Source organism: Phyllostomus hastatus, unplaced genomic scaffold (assembly GCF_019186645.2).
Source record: "Phyllostomus hastatus isolate PE091 unplaced genomic scaffold, TTU_PhHast_1.1 phas_contig_86, whole genome shotgun sequence".
Classification (NCBI taxonomy): domain Eukaryota; kingdom Metazoa; phylum Chordata; class Mammalia; order Chiroptera; family Phyllostomidae; genus Phyllostomus; species Phyllostomus hastatus.
In genome coordinates this window covers 31,779,670-31,792,577 of record NW_025333977.1, presented here as the reverse complement: position 1 = coordinate 31,792,577, position 12,908 = coordinate 31,779,670, and the positions used below count along the sequence as shown (strand labels likewise).

Genomic DNA, 12,908 nt, shown 5'->3' with positions numbered 1-12,908 from the left:
TCGGAGAAGGCGGGACACCTCGCTCGGACTTGGAAGTGTCAGTGAGGAAGGCGGGCTTGCTGGTGGGGAGAGGCATCACAGCGTGCGTCCTAGTGATACTTAGACTTTAAAAAAATTGTCATTTGAGATTCTCTTTATACTGTTCACTCACTCTGAAAAACACAGGGTTGGTGTAATTACCATTTCCATTACAATGCCGTGAAGGTTAGGTCATGTTAAGCTTTCTCCTTTCAGAACGGATCTCACGATCTCGGGTTCTCACACACATGAAGCAGGTGTTAGGAGACAGGGGGACACATGGGTTATCAAAGATCCGTGATGCAGTGAAGCTTCTGTCCCTCCTGACCATCCTTCCAATGCTGATTTCTTGCCCCTTTCAAGTGGTGTCACCTATCAGAAGCAAACAAGAGGAAATGGAATTCTGCCAGCAGAAATCACTTACAAAACGAAAATATGAGAGTGCCCATATCTTTAGTTCCAAGATCCCTGATGTGCTGTGTGTTGACCGCCTTATGCTGCCTAACTGTTTCCTCCTACATCTGACCGGTGTCACTGCGTGCAGCGAGGCTTGCAAAATTGCAGTTTTGATTTAGTGACAGATTAGCCTGAGTGGCACTTTTAAGATTGTAAACTTCAAAGAAGCGTGATTTGTCACTTGAAAACACACCCCCAAGAGTTCTTTCCTGGTCAGGTAATTTAACAGCTCCGTTCTGTGTGTCTGTGATTCTAAAAGGACGACATCAGACAAATGGGCAAGCTGCTGATGCATGGCTCCTTCAGCGTCTGGACAGTGCACAGGGATGGCTACAAGATGAAGGATTTTATTCGCTTTAAGCCCAGCCAGAGGCAAATCTACCTATTTGAAAGGGGAATAGTGTTCTGTAAGATACGAATGGAGCCCAGTGACCAGGGCCGCTCTCCTCATTACAGCTTTAAGAAGTCTATGAAGGTAAAGGGGTCCTCTTGCACCAGGGAGTCGGCACACCCTATGGACAGAAATACAGTTATCCTTATTTTACAGACAGGAGCCCGGAGCTTAGGGAGGTGAGGTTAACTTGCCAAATGCCGCACAACAGAGCCAGAGTCCACACCCAGGTCTGACTCCAGAGTCAGGCCGTGTGATCTGTCATCAGTCAGGACCAGGGTGGAACAGAGGTGATTTGGGGCTAAGTAGAAAAAAGGGGCGGTATAGGAGCCTGTCTGGACAAAATAATTAAAAAGTACCCTCTTTTTTCCAGGCAGAGGAGTGAAAGACTTGGTCTCTGGGGCATGGGCTGAATTTCCTCTTCCACTTGTTCTTCTGCATACAGGTGTAGGCAGTGTCCTGTCCTGGGGTCCAGGAACCTAGGTCCACACCAAGCATCACCTGTATAAGGAAATGTTTCGTGAGATACACCCACTCCCACACACACACTTGTGTTCTTCTGATTAAAGTTGTTAATTTATTCTTATTTACTATTCAGTTCTAATTCAGTTACTATTAGGTAGAGATTTGTGAAATACTTAGGTATGAAAAGAGAGATAATCTTTTTGCTTAAAGGTTGCAGGCTGCAGCTCTGCATACAGAAAGGAATAGTCTGTGTTATCCTCTGAAACAGAGGAGACAGGTGACACTGTACCAGACTGCGTTTTATGCTCCTTGGGACCATTAAGAGAGGACAATAAAACACTTGGAAGGAAGAAGGAAGATAGAAGAAGGGAGATATCAGGGTAGAAAGGATTAGGGTAGCCGATGTGACACTTTTGAAGTCAGAAAATGATGGTATAGAAAATTTTCTTCTTTCTTTACAACAGTTGACGACACTGTCAATTCACCAACTTGAAAGGGGGAGCAACAGAAAGTTTGAAATTGCCAGCCGAAATGGACTTGAGAAATACATCCTGCAGGTAAAGCTCATGTCTTCCCTATGGGTGTTCCCATGACTTGACAAGTGTTTTCTATCTCCTTATTCTACAAGTCACCCAGAGGATAAAAAGCCCTGTGCAATCAGTACTCCGGGTGACCCGATACTCACAGTACCTTCTTGTCTGTAATTGTAGGCAGCCTCGAAAGAAATCAGAGATTGTTGGTTTTCGGAAATAAGTAAATTATTGATGGAACAACAAAACAATAATAAAGGTAAGGTTACCCCTGCTGACTTTAGTCTGGAGAGTTATACTGTTTCCAGCATTGTGGTGGGTGTGCAGATTGGGGATATTGTTAAAGAAAATGGTTTGCCGGGAAAATAAACCCGTGGCCACAGTTTTATAGTACAGTAAGCACCTGTACTATACCTGGAAGCACCTGCGGTTGCTTTAGATTGTGTGGGGGTTTGTGGTTGTGTGTGGGTGTGGCCCTTTCAGCGTGATCCTCCCACATACCTAATTGCCAAGATCAACTTTCTCAATCCAATATCCCAAAGCCGTCCAAAAAATGTTAGTGGAAATTTAAATGTCCAATACTACTTTCAGAGGCTGTACTACATTTTTAAGTTGAAATATAATTAATATAACATAAAATTCTAAGAAAATAGCTTTAACTCATACATTTGGGTCTTTGATTCATTTTGAGCTAATTTTTGTATATGGTATGAATTGGGGTCTAAGTTCGCGCTTTTGAATGTGGATATTCTATTGTGCCTTTCCTCCACTGACTGGCCTTGGCACTTGTTACAGACTCAAGTGCCATTACAATGTTTGTTCCCCCCCAAATTTATATGTTGAAACTCTGCCCCCAAATGTCATGGTACTAGGAAATGAAACCTTTTGTAGGCAATCAGGGTAGATGAAGTCGTGAGGCTGGAGCGCCCATGAGTGGGATCAGTGCACTTACAAATGTGGTGGGAGAGCTTGCTTCCTCTGTTGGCTCTCTGCTGTGGGCCCACGATGAGAAGCCAGCCATCTGCAGCACAGAAGAGCGTCTTCACCAGAACTCGACCAGACTGGCACCCTAACCTCAGACTGCCAGCTTCCAGAACTGTGAGAAGTAAATCTCTGTTGTGTATAAGCCACCTATTCTATAGAACTTCATTATAGCAGCCCAAATGAAGCCTCCTCATGAAAATCAATTGGATCAATATAGAGAGAGATAGTATTTTTGGTGACAGTTTTTTCTTTAAGCACTTGGAACATGTCATCTCACTGTATCGTGGCCTCCCTAGTTTCTAATATGAAATCAACTATTAATCTTAGTCTTTCACGTGACAAATTACTTTTCTCTTACTGCTTTCCAGATTCTTTGTTTGTCTTTGACACTTTGATTATGATATGTCTAGGCGTGGATCTCTTTGGGTTTATATTTCTTGGAAATTGTAGATCATCTTAAATATGTAGATTAGCACTGTTCATCAAATTTGGGGAGTTCTTTAGAGACTATTGCTTTAAATATTTTTTAGCATCTTTATTTTTCTCTTATTCTTCTGAGACTCTCATTATGTGTATTTGGTATGCTTGTGGGTGTCCTACAGGCCTTTAAGGCTCTATTTACACTTTTTCATTCTTTTTGCCCCCCAAACTGGAGAGTCCCAGCTGACCTGTGCTGAAGGTCCGAGTCTTTCCCCTGACTGCTCGGAGCTGCTGTGGAGACGCTCCGGTGAATTTTTGGTTTGCAGCCTGTGCTCAATCCACTGAGCTACGCCAGCCAGGGCTTTCCAGTGAATTTTTCATTCAACTGTCATGGTTTTCAACCCCAAATTTTTATTAGGCCCTTTTTAAATATAATTTTTCTCTATTTATATTCTTTATTTGATGAGCATTCTTCTTATACTTTTCTTTAGTTCCTTATATATGGTTTCCTTTAACTCTTTGAACATTTTTATAATCGTCGATTTAACTTTTTGGTCTAAGAAGTCCAATATCTCACCGTCCTTGGAGACAGTTTCTATTGACCGCTTTTTTTCTATGTGGGAGCCATACTTTCTCATTTCTTTGCATGTCTCCTAATTTTCAGTTGAAAATTGGACATTTAAGATGACATGATGTGGGAGCTCTGGAAATCAGATTCTCCTTCAGCTCCAGTGTTTTTTGTTACTGTTTGTTGTTTTTGTTGTTGATCATTTGTTTGTTCAGTGACTTTTTGGAACTAATTGTGTAAAATCTGTATCCATTGTCATTTGTAGCACTGAAGTCTCTTCTCAGTTAATGACTGAGGAGAGATTTCCTTAAACACCTGAAACCAATAAATATTCCTGTCTTTGCCAACAGACTCTGTATATTGGGTCACACCTTCAATATTCAACAAGGCAGGTAACAGTTTCGCCTTAGCCTTCACTTCTGTTTGTGCAAAGCCTCACAGTCAGCCAGAGGTGAGAGCACAAAGCCTTCTCAGATCTTTCCTGAGTGTGCACACAGCCCTGGGCATACGTACATGGCCTTCTAGACTCTCAGGAACATTTTGGAGCTTTTCAAAGCCACTGTGGACACCTCATTACCAACTTTTCCTATTGAACTTTTTAAAATTGTTATTCTATGACAGTTGTCCCAATTTTCCCCCATTGCTCTCCCTTGCCCCACCCACCCCTGCTCCCATAGTCAACCCCCACCCTGTTGTCCATGCCCACGGGTCATTATTACTTGATCTTTAACTAGACCCTTCCCTTTCTTTCCTCCCTTATCCCTCTCTCCTCTCCCCTACAGTTCCTGTCAGTCTGTTCCTTTTTCCATTCCTCTGGTTCTATTTTACTCATTTGTTTGTTTTGTTCATTAGGTTCCTCTTATAGGTGAGATCATATGGTATTAGTCTTTCACCACCTGGCTTATTTTACTTAGCATAATGCTCTCAATTTCCATCCATGCTGTTGCAAATGGTAAGAGTTCTTTCTTTCTGCTGTGTAGTATTCCATTGGGTAAATGTACCATAGTTTTTTTATACACTCATTTCCTGATGGTCACTTAGACCATTTCCAGCACTTGGCTATTATAAATAGCATTGCTAGGAACTTTTTGATTAGCCTGTTTTTGCCTTATCTGTTATCCAGTGGCCCAGGCAGCCAAGAAGTTAAACAATTGCCTATACTCACTTTCTACAAATGCCCCTGGGAAAAGGCTTTTCACACTACGCAAGCTTTGAATCAGGCCTAATAAAGACAGCTTTGCAAGTAGGGTATGCCAAGGAAACCCAGAGTAAAATAATGATAATTCTCTGGGAATGAGATTTTGCAGGAGCTTCAGTCCTGTTTGGCCGCCTCCTGTGGCTGCTAGATTGCTAATCTTCACCATGATTGCAAGCTGTTGGTCTCCAAAGCTATCACCAACAAGGAGGGGCAGGACGGGAACAGGGCAAATAAAACATCACAAAGCTCACTGTTCATGCTGAGAATCAGCCGTTTTTCTTGAATAAACACTGTCATGAATGCTGTAAGTGTTGTTTAATTTCCAGTGTTCCGAAAATATTGTTTCTGGCTATTTTGCCAGTTTTTTCATGCTTTCATGGAGAATTTTTGGAGAGATTCTTATTCCTGACCCATATTCACAGATGTCACTTGCTGTGCTCCTTTCAATAACTAAAAGTCATCTTTGAGTAGGTTTTGCCCTGTCACATTTTTTTTCCACTGATCTTCTTAACAGCAGGAATGTTTTGTAAGAAAGTCCACCACCTTCATCAAATGAGTTCTAATATTTCCTTCAGGTAATGTTGCTAGAAATTCTTCAGGTGTTAAGAAATGTTAGTCCCACGTGGAAAATCTATTTCCTATAATTTATACTGACAATGGTTTATGTGCTTGGTAAGGAAAATTATGTAAATATGAAAAGATAAGCTTTGTATTCAGAGACTAAGCAGGAATGCAACCATTTTGTATTCTTTCTGTGTCTTCTTTGATTCTCAGGTGTTCAGGAGGGTATGAGGGTGCCTGGGCATTGTGTGGAAAAAGATAAACTAAGATGTGTGATTGGGAAACCACCACCTCGGTTTTCTGTCATGACAACAAGTAGCACAGTTCTTGATTTAAACTGTGGGCCCGTGCCGAGAAATAGTAACAAGATTGTACACTTGACTTAAATTTATATAAAGATAAAATGGGAAAAAAAAACTATGACTTACATTTGCTTTTGAACTATTGATACTATACTAAATCTATATTATGGTAGCTGAGTATAGTCCTGGAGATATAAAACAGAAAGTTATAACACCCCTAGTGGAAAAAGTTACTTGTTTTCTCCAGAAACAACATTTTTGCTAGTCACCAGATTGGTCTAGAAACCCTTATCCCTAGACCAGTGTTTCACGAAGGGCCGTTTAAAGGCACCCTGCATTAGAATTACTTGAAAGGGGAGCTTCTGGTCAAGATGGCAGCACAGGTAAACACAGCTTGCCTCTTCTCACAACCACATCAAAATTACAGCTAAAGTATAGAACAACCACTACTCAGAACTGTCAGAAACTGAGTTGAGTGGAAGTCTGACAACTAGGGAATTAAAGAAACCTCACCCATCCAGACTGGTAGGAGGGGCACGCACACGGAATGGGCTGGTCTCTCACCCACGTGTGGTGGATGAAAATTTGGGAGGGATATCTTGGGAGCAAGGAGTCCCAGCCCTACACCAGGCCCCCAGCCCAGGGTTCCAGTGCCCGGAAGATAAGTCCCCACAAATTATGGCTGCTGAGTCCCCTCAGCAGCAGGGATTGAGTCGGTGGAAGAAACTTCTGGAGCCCCAAGTAGCTCCTCTTAAAGAACCCACACACAGACTCACCTACTCACTCCCTCTGAGCTCTAGCACCAGGGTGGTAGTTTGATGGGCACCAGTGACACACTGGAAGGGGCTGAAGTGTTTGGCATCAGGGTGAGCAGAAGCCATTGTCCCTTTTCTGAGCCCTCCCTCTGCAGAGCCAGGGAGCCGGCGGGCTGGTGCCATATTTGAGACTCCATCATGCTGGCTAACACTGTTTGACTTGCCTTGGAGATCCTCAGAGACTCCCCCTCACTCAACCTATGGGCCCACCCAAGCTGCTTTTCTATATGAATGACTGGTCTTGGCTCATGCTTCACAGCCTCCTGAATTCTGTCAAATAAGGAACAGCTGGCCTCAGTGAGCTCCAGGCCAGGCACTAGCAGCAGCTAGATTAATTTCACAGCTTGGCTTTGCCTGGGAATCTCCAAGCCCTGCACAAGTAGCAGCCTTCTCAGGTTGCTTTATAGCTCAGGCAGGGTGGCCCTGAGCAAGTCACAAGTGGGGGCTGAAAATGGCCTGCAGCACATGGGAAACCCCAGGGCCAGCACACCCAGTGGAGAGCTACAAGCCACATTGGAGCATCACCACCCTGCCCCTGCACAGCTGATCCTCCGTGGAGGGCAGAGGTTGGTGGTAAGTGGTCACACTTGCATGGGTAAATCCCTCCCACTGACCTGCCAACAGCAACCAATGCTCAACTACAAGAGGAGGGTGTAGACCACATGAAAGGTGCACCTTGAGTACGCAGCTTGGGTGATAGGGGAGGCTGTGTCACTGGACGCTACAGGATACCTACTACATTAGGCCATACTACCAAGACATGGTCAAAGCAGCTCTACCTAATACACAGGAACAAACACAGGGATCCTGCCAAAACGAGGAGACAAAGGAACATGGCCCAGATAAAAGAACAGATAAAAACTCCAGAAAAAGAGTAAAACAAAATGGAGATAAGCAATCTATCAGATGCAGAGTTCAAAACACTGGTTATAAGGATGCTCAAGGAACTTAGTGAGGACCTCGGCAATATAAAAAAGATCCAGTCAGACACGAAGGATTCACTAATTGAAATTAAGAACAACTTACAGGGAAACAACAGTAGAGATGATGAAGCCGAGACTCAAATCAATGGTTTGGAACATAAGTAAGCAAAAAACAAGCAATCAGAACAACAAGGAAAAAAAAGGAATCCCCAAAAATGAGGGTAATGTAAGCAGTCTCTAAGAAGTCCAACATTTGCATCATAAGGGTGCCAGAAGGAGATGAGAAAGAGCAAGAAATTGGAAATCTATTTGAAAAAAATAATGAGAGAAAACTTACCTAATTTGGTGAAGGGAATAGATATTCAAGTTCAGGAAGCACAGAAAGTCCCAGTCAAGTTGGACCCAAAGAGGACCACACCAAGACACATCATAATTAAAATACCAAAGGTTAAAGATAAAGAGAGAATCTTACAAGCAGCAAGAGAAAAGCAGAGTGTTACCTACAAAGGAGTTCCCATAAGACTATCAGCTGATTTCTCAAAAGAAACTTTGCAGACTAGACAGGACTGGCAAGAAGTATTCAAAGTGATAAAAAGCCAGGACCTACATCCAAGATTGCTCTATCCAGCAAAGCTGTTATCTAGAATGGAAAGGCAGGTAAAATGCTTCCCAGACAAGGTAAAGTTAAAAGAACCCCTCATCACCAAGCCCTTATTATATGAAATGTTAAAGGGACTTATTAAAAAAGATCAAAGCTATGAACATTAAAATGACAAAAAACTCACAACTATCAACAACTGAATCTAAAAAATAAAACAAGAACAAAAACAAATTAAGCAAACAACCAGAAAATAACAGAATCATAGGTATGGAGCTCATTTTCAGGGTTATTAGCGGAGAGGAGGAGAGAATGGGGGAAAAGGTAAGGGATCAAGAAGCATAATTGGTAGGAACAAGACAGACAGGGGGAGGTTAAGGACAATAAAGATACAAAAGGGAGAAGCCAAAGAACTTACACACATGACCCATGGACATGAACTAAGGGGGGAGAATTGCTAGAGTGAAAGGGGATACTGGGTGGAGGGGGGCAAAAGGAAAAATAGTGGGACAACTGTAATAGCATAATCAATAAAATATACTTAAAGAATTACCTGAAGGGCTGTTACAAATGCTGATTTTTGGGTCCTACCCTAGAACTATGGAATTAGAACAGTGAGCGTTAATGCGTAAGAATATGCACTCTAGCTATTAAAGTTTCTGGACAGAGAGGCCTTAAGCTACTATTTTTAAAACAGCTTTATTTAGGTATAACTGACATAATAAACTGCATGTAATGAAGTACATGGCTTGATAAGTATTGACATATGTGCAAATCTTTGACAGCACCAACACAATTAAGATAACGAGCACGTCTATCACCCCCAAAATTTCCTCATGCTTCTTTTTATTACCTCTCTCCTGCCCCTTCCTCACCTCCTACCGATTTTCAGGTGACCACTGATCCTCCTGTCACTGTAGGTTAGTTTGAATTTTCTAGAATTCCATAAAGAGAATCATACAGCAGGTACTTTTTTTGGCCCGGTTTCTCTCACTCAGCGTACTTATTTTGCGATTCATTCACACTGCTTAGCATTAACAATAGTGCATTACTTTTCACTACTGTTTTCATTACATCCTTGTTTGTATATGCCCCAATTTCTTTATCCATTTACCTGTAAATGAACATTTGGTTTGTTTCCATGTTGGGGGCCTATTTTGAATAATGCTGCTATGAACATTCATTCAGATACAAGTCTTCTTGTGAACATATGTTTTCATTTTTCTTGGGTGAATACTTAAAATTATAATGGTTAGGCCATATGGCAGGTGCATGTTTATCTTTCTAAGAAATTGCTACACTGCTTTCTGATATTGTCACAGCAGTGTATGCCAGTTTCATTTGTTCTGCATCCTCACCAACAGCTGGTATTGTCAGGCTTTTTAACTGTAAGCTTGCTAGTAGGTGTGCACTGGTTTTTCACTGAGGTTTTAGGCTGCTTTTTCCTAGTGACTAGTGGCTGAACATCTTTTCATGTGCTTCTTTGTCATCTATACATCTTCTTTGGTGAAGTATCCATTCACATCTTTTGCTTATTTCTTTTTATTATTGAATTTTGAGATTTTTTTTGTATATTCTAGATACGAGTCCTTTGCAAGTATTTCCTTTCAGTCTGTGGCTTATCTTTTCATTCTCTTACTTAAGAGTACCTTTTGCAGAGCAGAAGATTTTAATTTTGATGAAACCCAGTTTTTAAAAACGTATGGATGATACTTTTGATGTCATGCCCAATAAATCCTTGTCTGATAGTTACCAGTATTTTCTCCTGTGTTTTCTCCCAGAAGTTTTATGGTTTAAGATGTACATTTAAGCCTCTGATCCATTTGGAGGTTTTGTTTTGTTTTTGGTGCTTGGTGGAAAGTGTGGACTAAAGCTTAGTTTGTGCTGATTGGTGTCCAGTTGTTCTGTCGCCATTTCTCCAATGGACTGTACATGATTCCGGACACCCCGTTTGGCTCCATGGACCTGTTTGTCTATACTGACACCAATGCCTTAGTATCTTGATTACTGTAGCCTTAAAATAAGCCTTAAAATCCAATTATTTGAGTCTTCTTATTTTATTTTCTCTTTTAAACATTGTTTTGGCTATTCCATATCCTTTACATTTCTGTCTGTATTTTAGAATTAGCTAATCAATTTTTACAAAAAAACAGTTCTTGCTGAGATTTTTACTGGGATTGTATAAAATGTCTAGACCAATTTGGTAAGAACTGACACCTTAACAATATTGAACTTAGTCTAGATTTTGGCTGAACTGCCCTGCCCTGCCTGCAGAAAGAAAAAACAAACAAACAAAAAACACGTTTGTTATAAGGACATGGCATTTATTCAGTTAACAATTCAGAAACACATTTCTGAAATCCTTTTCCAGTCCTAGACCTAGGTCAACAGGATGTGAAATCTAGATAAGAAGCAGCACCAGAACCTGGCATGTAGTTTAGCTTGAAAAAGGTAAAAACCTACTGAACCGACAGACTCCGAGGTGTGGTCCTACCCACTTCTTTTTACAGACACACGAACCGCATTTCCTGTTCCCGTGCAAGGAACTCAGCGGGCACTTAATAAGTGCTTGTTGAATGAACTTGTAGACTGTGATGCAGTTCAGGTGCAGGGACCTGCTTAGTTTTTCTGGGCCCAGTTGGCCTGATCTTAATGGAGGCACTTATTAAGTGCCCGCTGAGTTCCTTGCACGGAAACAGGAAATGCGGTTCGTGTGTCTGTGTGTAGTATGTCTCTGACCTGAAGCAAAGAGATGCTAGGGGTGGGAGGGGGTGAGGGCTCAGCAAACAGCTGGGTCCCTCTCCCTCCCCCTGTACCCACGCTCCTATGAAGCATTCTAGTCCAGCATTTAACAAGCTATATTGTAACCTTATGATGTGATTTTTTCTTCTCCACTAGACCATACATTCTTCTAGGGCACGGAAGTTGTCTGTCCTGTTAGTTTGAGCTTCCCTTGGGCCTCATATTATACAAAGGCCTGGAACTTGTATAGGTTCTCAGTAAATGTTCAGCAAATAAACAAGTAAAAGAGCTCATTAAATAATCACATCACACAAGCAAACTACTCTGATGAAGCTCAGCTGGAGGCACGTTTTGTTCACCTCTGATCTCCAGTGCCCAGTAAGTGTTTACTTGTTGAGCTAATCTAACCAAGGAAGGTCACTATCATAGTTGGCATTTCAGGACAGGGGAGAGGGAAGGAAGAACTATTGTGAGTCAATGAAACAGCTTTTCAGAGTTCGAGGAAAGGGGACTCCTCCCGCACACCTCTCCCACCGAAAGACTTGCAGCCGGTTAGATGTTAACTGCATAATCCAGCTAGTGGTGTCCCTTGAACATCGCCTGGTTGCATGCCAGGTACAGGGCCAGCGCAGGTCTCAGACTCCAGTGAAGGAGGAGGAAGGAGGCCCTTGAGGCCAGGAGAACCTGGGGGAGCCAGCACCCCTCCAACTAGTACAGGGAGGAATGCAGATGCCATTCTTTCCAGTGAGTCAGTGTTTGTGTACAGTTCTCTAAAGCAAAGCAAGAACATGGAATTTGCACCCTGAATTGAAATAGGGAAGCCCCAGCCCCCAGCACATGTGGGACTGAAGGTAGGATCCAGTGGGAGAGAGGGACGTGGAAGCAATGGGTAGTCCCCTCAGCTTAGAAACTGAGGAAGGCATTGCCTGAGTCTCAGCCCTGCCTTGATTACGTGACTGAGAAGGAAGGTATAAAGTTGACTTACTGCTATACATTTGCATAAATCTAATTAGCCCAGAATTGAAATGAAGGGCAGATGGTTCACCATGAAAAGTGACTCCCTGTTCAGAAAAGCTGGCCCTTTAAGGAAATGGGTAGGCACGAGAGGATTGCCAGGATGTCTGCTCAGGAATAACGACCCCGAACAGTGGCACTTTATTTCTTGCTCTGCCCAGGGCTCATGGATTTCACCTCCTCTCACAGCCTTCCATAGAAAGGTCAGGGGCACTGCGTGCAGAGGCTTCCCCGAGAGACTCCGCCTCTAACCTGGGTGTCAGTTTTCTCACAGGCAGAAGCGGGTGTGGGATCAAAACGATAAGCAAGTGCGGAAGGGTTTTTACATTTTATGTGTTTATGGGGTTTTGAATGTATTGTTTTTGTTGTCCTCTTTTCTTCCCTTGCCTATTTACATGAAAGATAACCTTTTCCAATAGACTTTCCACTTTATGCTTTACTACTGCCCAAATCAAACTCTTGGGAACTTAGTGTCTGAGATTTTGGTTGTGGAATATTATGTGATTAATTTTGTGGGACATGAAGTATGTATTCAGGCATATAATTTATTTAGAAAAGGCCTCTGGAAGGAGTTGTAGTTCAAAATATGCTTACTGAGCACCTACAATGTACAAAGCTCTTAGAAGAAGCATCCACAGGCACTGCCTTGCACACGCCCCAGGGCAAGGCTAACTAGTGTGTGTTTCTTCAGGGAGCCTGAAACAGCAAATTAACAGGATGTTTAGTCTCAGTCAACAAATGCTAACAGCCGTGCCATTTAATAAGCAGTGATTCTCAGGGTGTGGATGTGTGTTATGAAATTTTATATTTGAAAAATAAAAAATGACCTATTTTCTTCTTAGTACAGACCAGAAGAAGTGAGGCTTGAGAAAAATGTTGGCTGGTGAGAGCTCATAGAATATGGTCCCCACATTTTCTTGCAT

The 12,908-nt window shown here is 42.2% G+C and overlaps 1 protein-coding gene across 3 annotated transcripts in view; it reads left to right on the top strand.

Annotated features, from left to right (window-relative positions):
- MCF2L2 (MCF.2 cell line derived transforming sequence-like 2) overlaps positions 1-12,908 on the top strand; it is a 212,679-nt gene that overhangs the window by 180,745 nt on the left and 19,026 nt on the right. For all 3 annotated transcript variants that reach the window (XM_045850840.1, XM_045850839.1, XM_045850838.1), the window contains exons 23-25: positions 734-949; positions 1,795-1,887; positions 2,041-2,119. In XM_045850840.1, coding sequence (XP_045706796.1) covers positions 734-949; positions 1,795-1,887; positions 2,041-2,119 — 388 coding nt within the window. The remainder of the gene's footprint in view (positions 1-733; positions 950-1,794; positions 1,888-2,040; positions 2,120-12,908) is intronic.